We start from the raw sequence: 19,878 nt of genomic DNA, 5'->3' as shown, positions 1-19,878 counted from the left end.
ATCTTGTAATTGGACTTGATAGCTTCCTATTGAACACTCAGCAAATTTTTAAAATGGATTGTTTTGCACCCTGCCTCCCCATCCCACCCCCACCTTTGTTAATACATACTTGCACATTTCACACTGGTTTTGGGTTTCCTGTTCCAATGTATGTAACTTTGGATTAATCAATATTATCATTGCTTAACGCAGCTGAGCTTGGGAGCTATCAATTTATTTTATGGGAGTCAGCTAGCCACACCGCTTGATGTCAGTTGGACCAGATTGCATAGGAGGAGGTGGTGGTCACATCATACAGGGTTTATTCAGATTTTGGGAGGTGGTGGGTGGCAGTTGGACAAATTGCGCGGGGGAAGTTTACACATTTACTTATTGGGCGGGATGGGAGAGGGAAGAAGCACTTTTGCTTCTCTGGCCTACAAACAGTGCTGTAAAGGCACTTAACCTATTCTGTCTGGCCCTTCAAGCTGCTGGGTTTCCCGAGGCTCAGGAAACCCAGCCCGCAGGTGTTTAAAAGTAAAAATTAGGTTAAAATGGAGATTAGAGCCTCCTTTAAAATATTTTAGAGATTGACCCGCCTCCTGAGAGAGGGTTGGTTGCTCACCACAGTTAAAACCAAAAATAGGCAGGTTAGGATTGGGTTGCCCATTTTGCTGATTTTTTTTTTTAAATCCACCCCTTCCAGCCCCAACCCCCAACCTGCCCTGGGAGGTGAAAATTAGCACAATGTTCCTGTAAGGCATTTAATTCAGAAATCTCCTCTCAGAAATCCTGAGCACCCAGTTTGAATACCTCTGTTGTAGGTATTTATTAACTTGAATTTGAGTTCAGATCATAGTCCTTGAAAATCTTACTGTTCCATCATGAATGTACTAAGTATTTTCCATAGTTTTTTGATGGCATGTTTGCCACACAATGATGGACAGAATTCACTTAATGTTTGTAGTGCTTATTTAATGGTAATATCTAAAGGGAGATTGCATGGAGTTTATTGTGTTATGTTAGATGGATTTGCTCTTTAGCCTTGTGTTGAACATATCCACACTGCTTTTGAAAGCAATTTTGGTATGGAAAACCAATTCAGTGGAACGCTGTTATCCAAGGTTAAAAGAGGTAATTTAAGAAAATCCTTTTTTGTTCAGATAGGGAGATGTCTGTAGACTATTTTCATTTATTTACTAATGGCTGTGGACATAACATGACATGAATGGTGCTGCTATTGTCTGGAGGTGAGATCACATCTGTTGCTGCATAGCTCAAACTGAATTCAATTGATTATGAACAAAACTTTGAAAAAGCATTGACCTTGATGCAAAGCATTCTCTTCAGTAGTTTTTGGTCAACTTCATCTTTACTATTAGTATACAGTGATATTTACGTAACTAAGTTTCAGCATCGACAGGTTTGACATGAATTGCGATTTGATTTTTATCTGTATTTTGCTATTTAGCATTTTAGTATTCTATATAGTAAAGTATGTTCATTTTCCCCTGTATCCACTGAACCATTATTTTGAAGTGAGGATTCATTTTTCTTAAAAGTATATCAAACTGTGAGGGGAAAAGGTGGCCAGTTTTCCAGCTAATCTGTCTTGGTCTTATTTTAGCTTGACTGTTACATCAAATATGCCAGGTCAAACTTCATAGATTTTTTTTAAAATGATGATAACAGGATTCATTCATAACTAATGATTAATGTCAAGGTGTATTACTGAGGTGCAGTAATTCGAGCTCTGCAGAATAAATTAAATATATTAAGTATATAGTAGATTATGAAATGAACATTTTAATTTTTCAGTTTTTCTCAGTTTATGTTTTTAATTATATTTCAGTGCTGGCAAGATGCTTTTTTAGTTTTCTGCTTGAAACTTGAATAAAGAGTGACTTAGACTTGTGCAATGGTGCAAAAAGAACAAGGTGGTGTCTTGGATTAGCACTCTGGGTTTTCAACTTAAACAAGAGTTTGAATCTATGCCAAGCATTGCATAAAAGTGGGGAGGACATAAGCTGGAATCTATGCCAAGCTGTGTGATGTCCTCTCTACTATTATACATGGAATTTCACATTGAATTATTTTAAGCATAGTCATGCATTTATTTCTATAAATGCAAGTTGCTGTAGTAAAGTGCAGTAGCCTATTTAACCTCAACAAAGTCCCATAAGCAACAGATTTGAAGTTGTATGATAGCAGTTGAGGGAGGAAATTTGGCTAGGAAGCCAGGAAAACTCCTTGTTTCTCTTTGAACAGATAGGCAGAGTCTCTTTATTGTCTCATCCAAATTGCAACCCCCCTGTCAATGCAGTACACGCTTAGTGCTACATTGGTGTGAGCTTACATTATGTGCTAAAGTCCTGTAGTGGTCTTAAACTCAAAAGCTTCTGATTCAGAAGTGAGAATGCTGAGCCAAGTTAACATTTTATACTCATTTTAGAATATATTTTATGGTTGTAGAGTAGATATAAATGTTTACAGAACTGAATGTTCAGCAATTCACTTAGCTTAACCTCCCCAACTCCACTTTAATTCTGGTAGTAACACACGGAACTTGAGATTGCTGGTACACTATTCTACTATTATAAGTGGAGCAGGACAGGAGTTCCAACTTTTGAGGGCATTGACCTAGTCCAGATACTCTGGATGGGGTGATTTTAATATTCTGGCCCTGAAACCTATACCTGGAGAGTTGCAACAGATGTGCCTTTCCCACGGATGTGCTGGGAAATTGGAGTGGCACCTTGCATTCTCAGGTAATGGATTCCCTCTGGGTAGAATTACGGGGTCACCTGGCAATCTCCCCAGACATACAAACAGTAACAAATTGAACTTACATAGTGCCTTTAATGTAATAAAACGTCCCAGAGTACTTCATGGGGAATTATAAAACAAAATAAGATAACAGGCCACATGAGATATTAGGGCAGGTGACCAAAAACCTGGTTAGAGGTAGAATTTAAAAGGGGTCTCAAAAAGAGGAAAGAGAGCTGGAGAGACAGAGAGATTTAGTGAAGGAATTTCAGAGCTTCGGGTTCAGGCTGCTGAAGGCATGGCCATCGATGGAGCAATTAAAATCAGGGATGCTCAAGAGGCCAGAATTGGAGGAGCGCAGATTCTCTGGGATGAAGGAGCTTATAGAGATGGGAGGGATGAGGCCATGGAGGGATTTGAAAACCAAGAATGCAAATTTTAAAATCAAGGCATTGCTTAATCAGGAGCTAATGTAAGACAGCGAGCAAAGGGATAATGGGTGAATAGGACATCCTGTGTCCTTACTTGTACTGAGTGTTGGATGATGCTCGGTTTACGGATAGTAAAACATGGGAGGCTGGCCAGGATTCTGTTAGAATAGTCAAGTGCAGAGATAAGAAAGGCATGGGTGAGGTGTTCAGTGGCAGATGAGCTGAGGTGGGGTAGGATTGGGCGATGTTAGGATTTGGAAGTAGGCAGCCTTAATGATGGTGTGGACGTGTGGTTGGTAGCTTATCTCGGTGAAATATGACACCAACATTGCAAACAGTCTGGTTCAGCGTTGCAGTGCAAGAGAGAGGGATGGAGTTGTTGCCTAGGGAGCAATGTTTGTGGTGATCAATGACAATGGCGTTGATTTTTCTAATATTTAATTGGGGGAAATTTCTGCTTATCCACTACTGGATGTCAGACAAGCAATCTGACAATTTAGAGACAGAAGAGGGGTCAAGAGCGTTGGTGGTGAGGGAGAGCCAGATGTCATCAGCGCACATGTGGAAATTGACATGTTTTCAGATGATGTCACCAAGGGGCAGCATGTAGATGCGAAGTAGGAGGGGCCAAGGGTAGGTCCTTAAGGGACAGCAGAGGTAACTGCAAGAACAGGAAGAGAAGCCATTGCAAGTGATTCGCTGGCTATGACTAGATAGCTAAGAATGGAACCAGGCGAGTGCAGTCCCACCCAGTTGCATGATGGCAGAGAGGTATTGGAGGAGGATGGTGTGATCAACCATGTCCAAGGCTGCAGACAGGTTGAGAAGGATGAGCGGGAAAGTGTGCCATTGATAGTCACACAGGATGTCATTTGAGACTTTGATAGCCTTTTGGGTACTGTGGCAGGGGCAGAAACTTGATTGGAGGGATTCACATGTGGCCACCCCATACAAAACTCACTGTAGATGTAGAGGAATGGGAGGAAGACTTGACTGTGTCCTCCCCATTAGACCCATCTTTAATGGGGCAGGAATTTGGCAATTAGAATGCTACTCCCAAATTACTCCCCGCTCTCCAACCCATCCCTTCAGACGATCGGCCTGAGTTGAACCCATCCCCACCCCAGGAAATTTGGCCTTGTTCAAAAAAAAAAGCATGTCTATAACGAATGTATACATAAAATTATGTCTGCATATGACTCATTACTTTGGACTCAAAGGAGTCTTTATTGTAAGTAGGCTCAAAATAAAGATTTTAATCATTTGTCCTTTGTGTTTATACAATGAATATTAATGGCATCCAGCAGGAACTTGAAGTTGTTCTGTGAACTAACAAGTAATTTATCTTTTGCATCTTAAGGTTTCAGCAGCTCGAGAAGAAGTACCTGGCCGTCGCGGTTTCCCCGGTTATATGTATACAGATCTGGCTACTATCTATGAACGAGCTGGACGTGTTGAGGGCAGAAATGGGTCCATCACACAGATTCCTATCCTTACAATGCCTAATGATGGTGAGTGAAAAAAGTGTATTTTGTATTTGATCCATAAAAGAAAGAGTGAAAGATAGCATTCAAAATTTTAAAGTACCACATATTTAAAGCAGAGAAGTATAAAGTGATCATTTAGGAAGGAAGAATGAGATGAAGCCTCTTACCTTAGGAAGGACATTATTGCCATAGAGGGAGTGCAACGAAGGTTTATCAGACTTGTTTCCAGGATGGTGGGGCTGTCCTGTGAAGAGAGATTGGGGAAACTGGGCCTATATTCTCTAGAGTTTTGAAGAATGAGAGGTGATCTCATTGACACCTACAAAATACTTAAAGGGATAGACAGGGTAGATGCAATTAAGATGTTTCTCCTGGTTGGGAGTCAAGAACCATAAGAACATAAGAGACAGGAGCAGGACTAGGCCATTCGGCCCCTCAAGCCTGCCCTGCCATTCAATAAGATCATGGTTCATCTGCCCCAGCCCTCCACTCTCCTTTCATGCCAGCTTCTCATAGCCCTCAACTCTCTGATATTTCAAAAATCTATCTACCTCCTCTAAATACTTTGTGATCTAGCCTCCACAACACTTTGGGGTCGAGAATTCCATTCACTACCCTCGGAGAAGAAATTCCTTCGCATCTCAGTTTTAAATAAATGTCCCCGAGTTCGAGATTTCCCCACAAGTGGAAACATCTTCTCAATATCTACCCTGTCAAGCCCCCTCAGAATCTTGTACCTTTAAATAAGATCACCCCTCATTCTTCTAAACTCTAATGAATAAAGGCCTAACCTGTTTAGTCGTTCTTGATAAGTTAACCCCTTCATCCCAGGAATCAGCCTAGTGAATCTCTTTTGAACTGCCTCCAATGCCAGTATATCCTTTATTAAATATAGGGACCAAAACTGTACACAGTACTCCAGGTGTGGCCTCACCAACACCTTGCACAGTTGTAACAAGACTTTCTTATTTTTAAACTCCAACCCTCTAGCAATAAAGGCCAAAATTCCATTTGCCGCCTTAATTACTTGCTGCACCTGCAAGCTAGCTTATTGTGTTTCATGAACAAGAACACCCAGATCCCTCTGTGCTGCACTTTTTTGGAGTCTCTCTCCATTTAAATAATAGTCTGCCTTTTGATTCTTCCTACCAAAGTGCATGACCTTGCACTTTCCCACATTAAACTCCATCTGACAAGTTTTTGTCCACTCACTCAACCTATCTATATCCCCTTGCAGATTCGTTATGTCCTCATCACAACATGCCTTCCCACCTATTTTTGTATCATCAGCAAATTTGGATATATTACACTCTGCCCCTCCTCCAAGTCATTAGTATAGATAGTAAATAATTGTGGCCCTAGGACTGATCCTTGTGGCACCCCACTAGTTACGTCATTCCAACCTGAAAAAGACCCATTAATCCCGACTCACTCTTCTGTGAGTTAACTAATCTGCAACAGTAGTAGACTCTCCAACTTTAAGGGCATTTAAGTGGTCATTGGATAGACATATGGATGAAAATGGAATGGTGTAGGTCAGATGGTTTCACAGGTCGGCGCAACATCGAGGGCCGAAGGGCCTGTACTGCGCTGTAATGTTCTAATTCTAATCCTCAATCCATGCTAATACATAACCCCAATACCGTGATCTCCTATCTTGTGCAATAATCTTTTATGTGGCACCTTATCGAATGCCTTCTGGAAATCCAAATACACTACATCTACTGGTTCCCTTTAATCAACTCTGCTTGTTATATCCTCAGAACTGTAGCAAATTTGTCAAACATGATTTCCCTTTCACAAAACCATGTTGACTCTGTTTGCATTAAACTTTTCTAATTGTCCTTCTATTTCTTGCTTAATAATGGACTCTAGCATTTTCCCAATGACCGATGTTAGGCTGACTGGCCTATAGTTTCCTGCTTTTTGTCTCCCTCCCTTCTTGAACAGAGGCGTCACATTAGCAGTTTTCCAATCCGCTGGGCCCCTCTGAATCCAGTGAGTTCTGGAATATTTCAACCAATGCCTCCACTATCTCTGAAGCCACTTCCTTTAAAACCCTTGGATGCAGGCCATCAGGTCCTGGCGACTTGTCTGCCTTTAGTCCCATTAGTTTGTCAAATACTTGGTCCCTCGTGATAGAGACCATTATTAGCTCCTTACTTATCTGATATCTGTGGGATGTTTATAGTGTCCTCCACCATGAAGACCGATGCAAAATATTGGTTTAAATTATCTGCCATTTCCCTGTTCCCTGTTATCAATTTTCCATTACATCCTCCAAGGAGCCCACGCTCACTTTAGCTACTCTGTTTTTGTATACCTGTAGAAGCACTTGCTGTTGGTTTTTAAATTTCTTGCCAATCTACTTTCTTAATCAATTTTCTCCCTCTTTATTAGCTTTTTAGTCATCTGCTGCTGGTTCCTTAAAGAAAAAAATCCCAATCCTCTGGCCTACCACTAGTTTTCACTGCTTTGTATGCCTTAGTTTTTGATTGGATACTCTCCTTGACCACCTTTGTTAACCATGGGTGGTTCATCCTTCTCAGCAAGTCCTTATTTTTGACCGGTATAAATGTTTGCTGAGCATTATGAAATATCTGCTGAAATGTCTGCCACTGCTTATCCACTGATCTTCCCCTTAGTTTATTTTCCCAGCCTGCTTTAGACAAATCTTTCTTCATACCTCCATAATTGCCCTTGTTTAAGTTGAGGACACTAATTTGAGATCCGAGTTGCTCGCCCTCAAACTGAATTTGAAATTCTACCATTTTGTGATCGTTACCCCCTAGAGGATCCTTAACTACAATATCTCTTATTAATCCTACCTCATTACACATTACTAAATCTAAAATAACCTGTTCCCGGGTAGGTTCTGCAATGTATTGCTCTAAGTAACAATCCCTGATGCGCTCTATAAATTCGTCTTCCCTATTGCCTCTGCCAATCTGATTTGTCCAGTCAATATGCTGAGTAAAACCATCCATGACAATTGTAGCACCCTTCTTACACGCCTCCATTATTTCCCAATTTATACTTTGTCCTACAGTGAGGCAACTCTTCGGGGACCTATAGATGACTCCCACTCGTGACTTCTTCCCCTTGCTATACCTTATTTCCACCCAAACTGGTTCCACATCATGATCTATTGCACCTATATTGCTACTCACCACACTGATACCTTCTTTTATTAACAAAGCTATCCCACCTCCTTTTCCCTTTTGCCTATTTTTTCGGAACGTCGAATAGCCAGTGGGCACAATTTCAAAATAAGGGGGAAGCCACTTAGGACAGAGATGAGGAGCAGTTTCTTTACTTAGAGGGTTGTGAATCTTTGGAATTCTCTACACCAGAGGGCTGTGGAAGCTCAGTCATTAAGTATGTATAAAGCAGAGATTGACAGATTTCTAAATACAAATGACATAAAGAATATGAGGATAGTGTGGGAAAAAGGCATTGAAGTGGATGATCAGCCATGATCGTATTGAATGGTGGAGCAGGCTCAATGGGCAGAATGGCCTACTCCTGCTCGTATGTTCTATGCTCCTAAGCAATATAAACCAATTAGTACTATTTCAAAGTAGGTACAGGAAAAGAGAAACTTGGGGGTTCACACACAAAACTTTAAAGGTGGCAGGACAAGCTGATATGGCTTCTGGATCCTGGGCTTTATAAATAGAGAAATAGAGTACAAAAATGGGGAGGTCATGTTAAACCTGTTTAAGTCACAATGAGATTTTTTTAATGCAGTTGAGATGATCTGAATGCAATACTTGAAAGGGCAATGGAAGTAGATATGATAACTTTCAAAAGGGAATTGAATGTATACTTGGGAGAGATATTTGCTGGGATATAGGGAAAGAGCAGGGGAGTGGGACTAATTGGATAGACCTCATGTGCTGTACGAATGTATATCAGACAGAAAATCGCAGGCTGGATTTTGTGGTTATCAGCGAAGCAATGGTGCTTGACGCTGACCTCGAAGAAAGCTGCCTACAAAGTCGAGCGATCTTTGTGGCATGGGATTCCCCTTTCCCAACAGCTGTTTAAAGCTGGCACTAAGTCAAGGGGATCGCCAGGGAGTCAGCAGCAATAATGTCAGCAAGCAAGGTAAGCAACCGACTGCATTGAAGTATTCTAATAGACAGCAAACCAGGAAGTTAAAAGCACTGATTATCCTTTTAAATTTTCCAGATAGCGCAATAAATGATTGAATCAAGATAGAAGTTAAAATACTATAAAGAAACTTAAAAAATTATTTTAAAAAAAGTAGAAATTTTTATCCTAATGGGGGAAGTTGACATTCCACAAATATAAAATTAGCTTTTCATGGCCGGTCAGGGTGTTCTGTAATTATGACGTTAGTATGCTGTTTAAAAACCCAGTTATACCTCATTCAACAAGGTGTAACTTTCTCGAGGATTTTTTTAAACATCAAAACTAACAGTGTAAAAGTGTACATTTTCATCTGTTTACTGATTGCTTAGGGGTTGCAGTCTGGAGAGACCTGAACAGCTCTGGAGAAGTGCGAAATCACTCAGCAACTTCTGGATTTCGGCATTTAACTGCACATGTACAGACTCCCAAAGTTGTCAGTTTCAGTGGAGTAATGACGGCAAACATTGAGTTTTGCAATCATTACCACTGCAAAATCCAGGCCCATGCCATTTTACCATTTCTTTTATCTCAAATACATTTTCTTTCAGATTTATTGAAAGTGTACATTGAATTCCCATCTTCCCTTCTCCTTCCCTGTCAGCATTTCTAAGGGATCGTTCCTTCCATGACATCCTGGTCCACTCTTCCATCACCCGACACCTCGTCCCCTTCCCATGCAGTTGCAGGAGATGTAATACCTGCCCTGTTACCTCCTCTCTCTTCATCCAAGGCCCCAAACACTCCTTCCAGCTGAAGCAGCAATTTACTTGTACTTCCTTCAATTTAGTATACTGTATACTCTGCTCACAATGTGGTCGCCTCTACTTTGGGGAGACCAAACATAGATTGGGTGACCGCTTTGCGGAACACCTCCACTCAGTCCGAAAGCATGACTCCAAGCTTCGGGTTGCTTGCCATTTCAACACACCACCCTGCTTTCATGCTAACATTTCTGTCCTTGGCTTGCTGTGGTGTTCCAGTGAACATCAATGCAAGTTCGAGGAGTAGCACCTCATCTTTCGATTGGCACTCTACTGCCTTGTGGGCGCAACATTGAGTTCAACAATTTCAGAGCATGACTGGCCCCTTTTTTAAATTTTTTATATTTTTAAATTTCATTTTATTTTTTAACCATGTGCCTGTTTTTCATCTTTTGGACAGAGCTGCTCATTATTCTGCCATTAGTACTCACCCTGGACTAATGCTTTGTCATTCACCACAACCATTAACACTCTCTTTACCTTTTGTCCCATGACATCTTTGTTATTTAATTTCTCCTGCCCTCTGCCCTATCACATACTTTCCCTTTCGCTATCTTCCCCACCACCTGCCCCCCTCTCCTCACCCCCCCCCCCCCCGCACTCACTTGCTTAGAACTTAATACTTTTCTAACCTTCACCAGTTCTGATGAAAGGTCACAGACCTGAAACGTTAACTGTTTCTCTCTCCACAGATGCTGCCTGACCTCCTGAGTATTTTCAGCACTTTGTTTTTATTTCAGATTTCCAGCATCTGTAGTATTTTGCTTTTATTACATTGAATTCCAGTTTGCTATTGAAAATTACATTATTATAATCTCTTTCTTGTAGATATTACTCACCCCATTCCTGACTTAACTGGATACATCACGGAAGGTCAGGTGTATGTTGACCGTCAGTTACATAATAGACAGGTAGGATGCACAGAAATGAGTTGGAAGGTACCTTTTAAAAAGAGGGTTTGCAAGTATTGCTCTTCTGATCCCTGACGACCACCAACAAACTAAAAGGATCAAATCCACCATCTGACCCCAATTTAGGAATCCAAAAACCAAACGGACAAGATTCCAATTTTGTAAATTTTACTTTAACACTCAAACCAATACAAATTAAACATGAACTAACAGTTAACTCACAATCGATGTGTGTATTTTAAAGGTTACATATTAATTGGCAGATATATCAGGGAAAGTCCTTATAGTCTGCTGATCAGTGTCTCAACACAACAAAATCATGATGTTTCTCAGGTAGCTTTCAAATCCAGTCCTCCAGGATGCAGATATGGAAGTAATGATGTCCTGTCGATAGCAAGTGATGCAATCTTCCCTCTAATGTTTTGGAGTATTGTCGCCACTCGAACCACTGTGGCCTTGCTCACGACCGTCCTGATGACGTGGCTCCACTGATAACTTTTCAGTCACCGAAGACAACGGTAGCAACGCTTATTTTCCAAAGATCAGCTACCAGGAAATAGGTTCCAATTCAACGAGCCTGTCCTTTTACAATCAACAGGTCTCCGCTTCTTCCAGTTCAACAGCCTGGGAGACTTTGAAAACCAACAACATGCAGCTCTGCCACTGGCTTCTTGTGAAAAGCACACAGCCTTTTCCTAGCTTAACACACACTCTGATGTTTTCTTGACAAACTCTCATAGCTTTTTCCTTTGCTGGCTTAACACCCTGTGGAGACCTCTTGACAAACTAAAACTTGAAATTTGCCAGTCACATGTATCTGGTTTAGAGAAATGTGTTTTTTCTCAGTCACAAGACTGTTGTTTATCTAACCCGAGTTCAACCTGGAAACCTCCAGCCTCAAACCAGGGACCGTCCCAAAAACAAGCACAGAACTCAGTTTACGCCTAGAGTACACATCAATGAACAAGTTTGAGAAATTTGATCTAGTGGTATTCAGTTGATGAGTCCATAAATTTAGAAGCCTATAATTTCTTATGCCTTTAAATAGATCTGTTAAGATGGATACTAGAAATTCTTTCAAATGCAGAGTGCAGCTTGCACTTATTCCAAAGTGTTTGTACGAATAATTATCTGAACCTGCATTTATACTGATACTTTTGCCTCTAGCAAAATGCTTTTGGGTGAGCAAAAGTACCAAGTGGTTTTGTGTGAGCAAAAATAGCAATGTAACTCAGGACTTAAGCATTCAAAAGTCCTAAGGTGCAGAAGTCTCTTCAGGAAGCCATTTCACATTCATTTGAGTTGCCAGAGAGTATAGTATAAATCTAGTTTAAATGGAAGTAAAAGTATTTAAGATAATTTACAAATATCAACTACTGTAATTGATCAGGTTTTGTTTGAACATCTGCAAAGAATGTGGGAAAAGCTGAATTATTCAGGAAACCTGAAAGCTTTGAGATTATTTTGTCTGGCTATAAGTGTGTGGTAGTACATTTTGGTAGGAAGAAAAAGAAGGCAATAATCCTTCTTAGAAAATAAGTGTCTAAATGGGAAGGAGGGACAGAGAGATTTGGGGGTACAGAAATGTTGGGGAACACAGGGTTTAGTGAGAGAAGAACTAAAAGAAATCAGTATTAGTAGAGAAATGGTGTTGGGGAGATAGATGGGATTAAAGGCCGATAAATCCCCAGGGCCTGATGGTATGCATCCCAGAGTACTTAAGGAAATGGCCCTAGAAATAGTGGATGCATTGGTGGTCATCCAAGATTCTATAGACTCTGGAACAGTTCCTACAAATTGGAGGGTAGCTAATGTAACCCCACTACCCCACTATTTAAAAAGGGAGGTAGGGAGAAAGTAGGGAATTATAGACCAGTCAGCCTGACATCGGTAGTGGGGAAAATTCTAGAGTCCATTTTCCAAGATTTTATAGCAGAGCACTTGGAGAACAGTGGTAGAATCGGACAGAGCCAGCTTGGATTTGCGAAAGGGAAATCATGCTTGACAAATCTACTAGAATTCTTCAAAGATGTAACTCGTAGAGTGATAAGGGGCAGCCAATGGATGTGGTTTATTTGGACTTTCAGAAGGCTTTTGACAAAGTCCCACCTAAGAGATTAGCGTGTAAAGTTAAAGCGCATGGGATTGGGGGTAGTGTATTGTGATGGATAGAAAATTGGTTGGCAGACGGGAAACAAAGAGTAGGGATAAATGGGTCTTTTTCCGAATGGCAGGCAGTGACTAGTGGGGTACTGCAGGGATCGGTGCTGGGACCCCAGCTATTCACAGTATATATAAATGATTTAGATGAGGGAACTAAATGTAATAACTCCAAATTTGCAGATGACACAAACTTGGGTGGGAGGATGAGTTGTGAGGAGGATGCAGAGAGGCTTCAGGGTGATTTGGACAAGTTGAGTGAGTGGGCTAATACATGGCAGATGCAGTATAATGTGGATAAATGTGAGGTTATCCACTTTGATAGCAAAAACAGGAAGGCAGACTATTATCTGAACGGCTATAAACTGGGAGAGGGGAATATGCAACGAGACCTGGGTGTTCTCGTACACCAGTCGCTGAAGGTAAGCATGCAGGCGCAACAGGCGGTAAAAAAGGCAAATGGTATGTTGGCCTTCATTGCGAGAGGGTTTGAGGACAGGAGTAGGGATGTCTTGCTGCAATTATACAGGGCCTTGATGAGGCCACACCTGGAATATTATGTGCAGTTTTGGTTTCCTTATCTGAGGAAGGATGTTCTTGCTATAGAAGGAGTGCAGCGAAGGTTTACCAGACTAATTCCTGGATGCTGGGACTGACGTATGAGGAGAGATTGAGTTGGTTAGGATTATATTCGCTGAAGTTCAGAAGAGTGAGGGGGGAATCACATAGAAACCTATAAAATTCTAACAGGACTTGACAGGGTAGATGCAGGAAGGATGTTCCCCATGGTGGGGGTGTCCGGAACCAGGGATCATAGTCTAAGGATACGGGGTAAACCATTCAGGACTAAGATGAGGAGAAATTTCTTCACCCAGAGAGTGGTGAACCTGTGGAATTCGCTACCACAGAAAGCAGTTGAGGCCAAAATATTGTATGTTTTCAAGAAGGAGTTAGATATAGCTCTTGGGTTTAAAGGGATGAAAGGATATGGGGAGAAAGCAGGAACAAGTTACTGAGTTGGATGATCAGCCATGATCATAATGAATGGCGGAGCAGGCTCAAAGGGCTGAATGGCCTACTCCTGCTCCTATTTTCTATGTTTAACACATCACTAAAAGTAACAACACTGGTTAATAAAGCCATTTTAAAAAAGCAAATGAAATACTTATATTCTTTAAGGCACAGAAAGAGGCCACATGGCCCATCGTGTCTGTGCCGGCTGAAAAACAATCCTCCTGTTCTAATCCCACCTTCCAGCATCTAGTCCGTAGCTCTGCAGATTATGGCACTTGAGGTGCATATCCAGACTCCTTTTGAATGAGTTGAGGGTCTCTGCCTTAACTACCCTTTCAGGCAGTGAGTTCCAGACCCCCACCACCCTCTGGGTGAAAAACCTTTCCCCTCACCCCTCTAATTTTTCTACCAATCACTTTAACTCTATGCCCCCTCGTCACTGACCTCTCTGCTAAGGTGAATAGACCCTTCACTTCCACTCTATCCAGCCCCCTCAAAATTTTATACATTTCAATCAGATCTCCCCTCACCCTCCTCTGTTCCAAAGAGAACAACCCAAGCCTATCCAATCTTTCCTCATAGCTGCTTTTCCCAGTTCTAGCAACATCGTCAAATCTCCTCTACACCCTCTCTGGTGCAGTTACATCCTTTCTGTAATGAGGTGACCAGAACTGCACACAGTACTCAAGATGTGGCCTAACCAATGAGTTGTACAGTTCCAGCATAACATGCTTGCTCTTAGATTCTATACCTCGGCTAATAAAGGAAATGATTCCATATGCCTTCTTAACCATCCTATCGACCTGTCCTGCTACCTTCAGGGATCTGTGGACATTCACTCCAAGGTCTCTCACTTCCTCTACACTTCTCAGTATTTTCCCATTAATTGTGTATTCCTTTGCCTTGTTTGACCTCCCCAAATGCATTACCTCATGCTCCTCCAAGTTGAATTCCATTTGCCACTTTTCTGCCCATCTGACCAGGCCATCGATATCTTCCTGCAGCCCACAGCTATCCTCCTCGCTATCTACCACACGGCCAATCTTTGTGTCATCTGCAAACTTCTTGATCATGGCCCCTACATTTACGTCCAAATCGTTAATATATACCACAAAAAGCAGGGGACCCAGTACTGAGCCCTGCGGAACACCACTGGAAACAGTCCTCCAGTCGCAAAAACACCCGTCAACAATTACCCTTTGTTTCCTGCCACTGAGCCAATTTTGTATCCACCTTGTTGGATTTTCCCTAGATTGCATGGGATTTTATTTTTTTAACCAGTCTGCCATGTGGGATCTTGTCAAAAGCCTTGCTAAAATCCACATCAACTGCATTATCCATACCTATCATCCTTGTTACTTCAAAAAACTCGATCAAGTTGGTCAAACAAGATACTCCCTTAACAAATCCATGCTGACTATCCTTAATTAACCTGTGCCTTTCTAAGTGACAGTTTATCCTGTGTCTCAGAATAGATTCCAATAATTTGCCCACTGCTGAGGTTAGACTGACTGGCCTGTAATTATTCGGTCTATCCTTTGCTCCCTTTTTAAACAGAAGTACAACGTTAGCAGTTTTCCAATCCTCTGGCACCACGTCTGTATCCAGTGAGGACTGGAAACTGATGGTCAGACCTTCTGCTATTTTCTTTATTTTAACAGCCTTGGGTACATTTCATCTGGCCCTGGTGATTTATCAACGTTCAAGGATGCCAGTTCATTAATACTCCCTCACTCCCTATGTTTTATCACATCCAATACTTCACACTCGTCCTCCTTAACTACAATATCTGCATCATCCCCCTCTTTTGTGAATACAGATGCAAAGTATTCAGTAAGAACCATACAGACACCTTCTGCCCCTACCTTTAGGTTACCTTTTTGGTCTTTCATGGGCTCTACTCTTTCCTTAGTTAGCCTCTTACTCTGAATATATCGATAAAACCTCTGGGTTCGCTTTGATTTTGCTTGCCAATATTCTTTCATGCCCTCTCTTAGCTTTCCTAATTTCCTTTTTGATTTCACCCCTCCACTTTCTATACTCCTCTCAGCTTTCTGTAGTATTGAGTCCTCGGTGTCGGACATGAGCTTTTTTTTTCTGCCTTATCTTACCCTGTAGGCTCCTTGACATCCATCGGGCTCTAAATTTGGCCCTCTCACCCTTTTTCTTTTGTTTACTCTGAACCCCTTGAATCTCCCCTTTGACTCCTGCTATTCTGACACTGATTTACCTTTAAGTAGCTTTTTTCAGTCCACTTTCGCTAAATCCTCAGTTTAGTAAAATTGGCCTTGCCCCAACTGAGAACACTAACTCCTTTTCTATCTCTGTTCTTTTCTATAATTTTGTTGAAACTGACTGAATTATGATCACTACCACCAAAATGCTGCTCCTACTGCCACTCCTTCCACCTGCCCATCTTCATTTCCTAAAACTGAGTCCAAAAATGTGCCCTCTCTTGTTGGACTTGCTACATACTGGCCAAAAAAGTTCTCCTGAATGCACCTCAAGAATTCTGCTTCCTCAATTCCTTTCACACAAAAACTATCCCAGTTAACATTGGGGTAGTTAAAATTCCCTCTTACTGCCCTATTGCTCTTGCATTTCTCAGAGATTTGCCTACATATCTGCTCTTCTATCTCCCTCTGAATGTTTGGGGGTCTGTAGTACACACCCAGCAGTGTGATTGACATTTTTTGTTCCTTAGCTTGATCCATATGGCCTCATTTGATGAACCTTCCAACATATCATCTCTCCTCACAGCTGTAATAGTTTCTTTGACCAAAATTGCCACTCCCCCTTCTTTCTTATTCCCCTCCCTTTCGCATCTGAAAAACCTGTAACCAGGAACGTTGAGCTGCCATTCCTGTCCCCCCCCTTAAGCCATGTTTCTGTAGCAGCTATGATATCATACTGCCACGTGTCGATCTGTGCCCTCAGCTCATCTGCTTTATTTGCTACTCCTTGCATTGAAATAGATACCCTTGTGCACTGCCAAACTCTCTCTTTATTTTCTTACCTTTATTTCCTCTGTCTTTCAGACCCATCTATTAACTTTTAATGCCTTGCATTTTCATTTCTGATTTTGTCCCAACTGGATCCACCCTCAGGTTTCCGTCGCCCTGCCAAACTAGTTTAAAGCCTCCCCAACAGCACGAGCAAAATGTTCCACACGGAACTCCGTTCAGGTGCAACCCGTCCGGCCTGTACAGGTCCCATCTTCCCCAGAGCCGGGTCCCAATGTCCCAGGAATTTAAAGCCCTCCCTCCTGCACCATCTTTCCAGCCACACATTCATCTGTTGTATCCTTCTATTGCTGTACTCACTTGCACATGGCACTAGGAGTAATCCGGAGATTACTGCTTTTGAGGTCCTGCTTACTAATTTCTTATCTATCTCCCTAAATTCTGACTGCAGGACCCATCCCTCTTTCGACCTATGTCGCTGGTTCCGATGTGGACCACGACTGCTGGCTGTTCACCCTCCCCCTTCAGGATGCTTTGCAGCTGCTCAGTGACATCCTTGATCCTGGCACCAGGGAGGCAACACACCATCCTGGATTCACGTCTGAGGCCACAGAAATGCCTGTCTGTTCCCCTGACTATTGAATCGCCTATCACTATGGCTCTTCCAGTCTTCCCTGTACCTCCCTGTGCAGCTGAGCCACCCGTGATGCCATGGACTTGGCTCTGGCTGCACTCTCCAGGAGAAGCATCACTTTCCTCAGTATTCAGAACTGAATACCTGTTGGAGAGTGAGATGCACTCAGGGGTCTCCTGCACTACCTACCTGATTCTTTTTGACTGCCTTGTGGTCACCCATTCCCTCTTTCCCTGCATACTCTTAAGCTGTGAGGTGACCACATCTATAAACATGCTATCCACGTAACTCTTATCCTCACGAATGCACTGCATGTCGCCAGCTGCCGCTCAAGTTCCAAAACAAACAAACAAACTGCTTGAACTACTCAGTAGGTCAGGCAGCATCTGTGGAGAGAGAGACACAGTTAACGTTTTAGGTCTGACAGATTGGCTTAAACTTCCTTTTTGGGGTGGAGGGGATTGAAGAATGAAATCGTGGCACATCGATAACCTATAAGTAAACCAGGCACTTGGACACACCTAGGTAAAGGAAGCAGTTGTTTGAGTCGATGCTGAAGAGATGCAGTTATAGATTTTTTTCCACACTAATTTTTAAAGAAGGCTGAGATTCTTGTTTGAGAACGCTCCTTACTTTTAATACTTTATGATGTTATAGGATATGCACTATGACTCATTGCTACAAACTGCAAAATACATGTCCCTTCAAAAATACTGCACATGGAGAATACTGTTAGTTATTCAATGTAGGAATTGTATATATCAAATTCTTATCTGAGAGGAAATGCCATTACAAACATACAACTGTTATGTTACAGATCTATCCTCCTATTAATGTATTACCATCACTATCTCGATTAATGAAGTCTGCCATAGGGGAAGGTATGACACGGAAAGATCATCCTGATGTGTCTAATCAGCTGGTAAGATTCTTAAACTGTTAAAATAAATGTCTGAAATCACGGGTTTCAAAATTAAGAAATCTTGTGATTGAAAAGATACTGATCTCATAAGACTGTTAAATTTGAATATAAAAAGTTAAACACTACTTAATGCAGTTAAAGTTGTCTTGTGATTTTGGGGGGTGGAGATGTTTAGAGTGTGAAACTGGTTGTTTTACACAGTAGTTCACTGACAGTTGCCCCCCCCCCTCTCTGTGGTGTTGTTCCCCCACCCCCCCTCTCTGTGGTGTTGTTCCCCCACCCCCCCTCTCTGTGGTGTTGTTCCCCCACCCCCCCTCTCTGTGGTGTTGTTCCCCCACCCCCCCTCTCTGTGGTGTTGTTCCCCCACCCCCCCTCTCTGTGGTGTTGTTCCCCCACCCCCCCTCTCTGTGGTGTTGTTCCCCCACCCCCCCTCTCTGTGGTGTTGTTCCCCCACCCCCCCTCTCTGTGGTGTTGTTCCCCCACCCCCCCTCTCTGTGGTGTTGTTCCCCCACCCCCCCTCTCTGTGGTGTTGTTCCCCCACCCCCCCTCTCTGTGGTGTTGTTCCCCCACCCCCCCTCTCTGTGGTGTTGTTCCCCCACCCCCCCTCTCTGTGGTGTTGTTCCCCCACCCCCCCTCTCTGTGGTGTTGTTCCCCCACCCCCCCTCTCTGTGGTGTTGTTCCCCCACCCCCCCTCTCTGTGGTGTTGTTCCCCCACCCCCCCTCTCTGTGGTGTTGTTCCCCCACCCCCCCTCTCTGTGGTGTTGTTCCCCCACCCCCCCTCTCTGTGGTGTTGTTCCCCCACCCCCCCTCTCTGTGGTGTTGTTCCCCCACCCCCCCTCTCTGTGGTGTTGTTCCCCCACCCCCCCTCTCTGTGGTGTTGTTCCCCCACCCCCCCTCTCTGTGGTGTTGTTCCCCCACCCCCCCTCTCTGTGGTGTTGTTCCCCCACCCCCCCTCTCTGTGGTGTTGTTCCCCCACCCCCCCTCTCTGTGGTGTTGTTCCCCCACCCCCCCTCTCTGTGGTGTTGTTCCCCCACCCCCCCTCTCTGTGGTGTTGTTCCCCCACCCCCCCTCTCTGTGGTGTTGTTCCCCCACCCCCCCTCTCTGTGGTGTTGTTCCCCCACCCCCCCTCTCTGTGGTGTTGTTCCCCCACCCCCCCTCTCTGTGGTGTTGTTCCCCCACCCCCCCTCTCTGTGGTGTTGTTCCCCCACCCCCCCTCTCTGTGGTGTTGTTCCCCCACCCCCCCTCTCTGTGGTGTTGTTCCCCCACCCCCCCTCTCTGTGGTGTTGTTCCCCCACCCCCCCTCTCTGTGGTGTTGTTCCCCCACCCCCCCTCTCTGTGGTGTTGTTCCCCCACCCCCCCTCTCTGTGGTGTTGTTCCCCCACCCCCCCTCTCTGTGGTGTTGTTCCCCCACCCCCCCTCTCTGTGGTGTTGTTCCCCCACCCCCCCTCTCTGTGGTGTTGTTCCCCCACCCCCCCTCTCTGTGGTGTTGTTCCCCCACCCCCCCTCTCTGTGGTGTTGTTCCCCCACCCCCCCTCTCTGTGGTGTTGTTCCCCCACCCCCCCTCTCTGTGGTGTTGTTCCCCCACCCCCCCTCTCTGTGGTGTTGTTCCCCCACCCCCCCTCTCTGTGGTGTTGTTCCCCCACCCCCCCTCTCTGTGGTGTTGTTCCCCCACCCCCCCTCTCTGTGGTGTTG

General features: G+C 43.5%; 1 protein-coding gene across 1 annotated transcript in view; it reads left to right on the top strand.

Moving 5' to 3' along the window:
- atp6v1ba (ATPase, H+ transporting, lysosomal, V1 subunit B, member a) overlaps positions 1-19,878 on the top strand; it is a 100,920-nt gene that overhangs the window by 73,051 nt on the left and 7,991 nt on the right. Inside the window, exons 10-12 of the mRNA XM_068052979.1 lie at positions 4,537-4,687; positions 10,411-10,493; positions 18,082-18,186. Of these exons, the coding sequence (XP_067909080.1) occupies positions 4,537-4,687; positions 10,411-10,493; positions 18,082-18,186 (339 nt within the window). The remainder of the gene's footprint in view (positions 1-4,536; positions 4,688-10,410; positions 10,494-18,081; positions 18,187-19,878) is intronic.

The sequence above is a fragment of the Heterodontus francisci genome, chromosome 20 (assembly GCF_036365525.1).
Source record: "Heterodontus francisci isolate sHetFra1 chromosome 20, sHetFra1.hap1, whole genome shotgun sequence".
In the NCBI taxonomy this organism is placed as follows: domain Eukaryota; kingdom Metazoa; phylum Chordata; class Chondrichthyes; order Heterodontiformes; family Heterodontidae; genus Heterodontus; species Heterodontus francisci.
The sequence above is the reverse complement of the archived record's forward strand: the minus strand, read 5'-3'. Positions and strand labels throughout refer to the sequence as shown.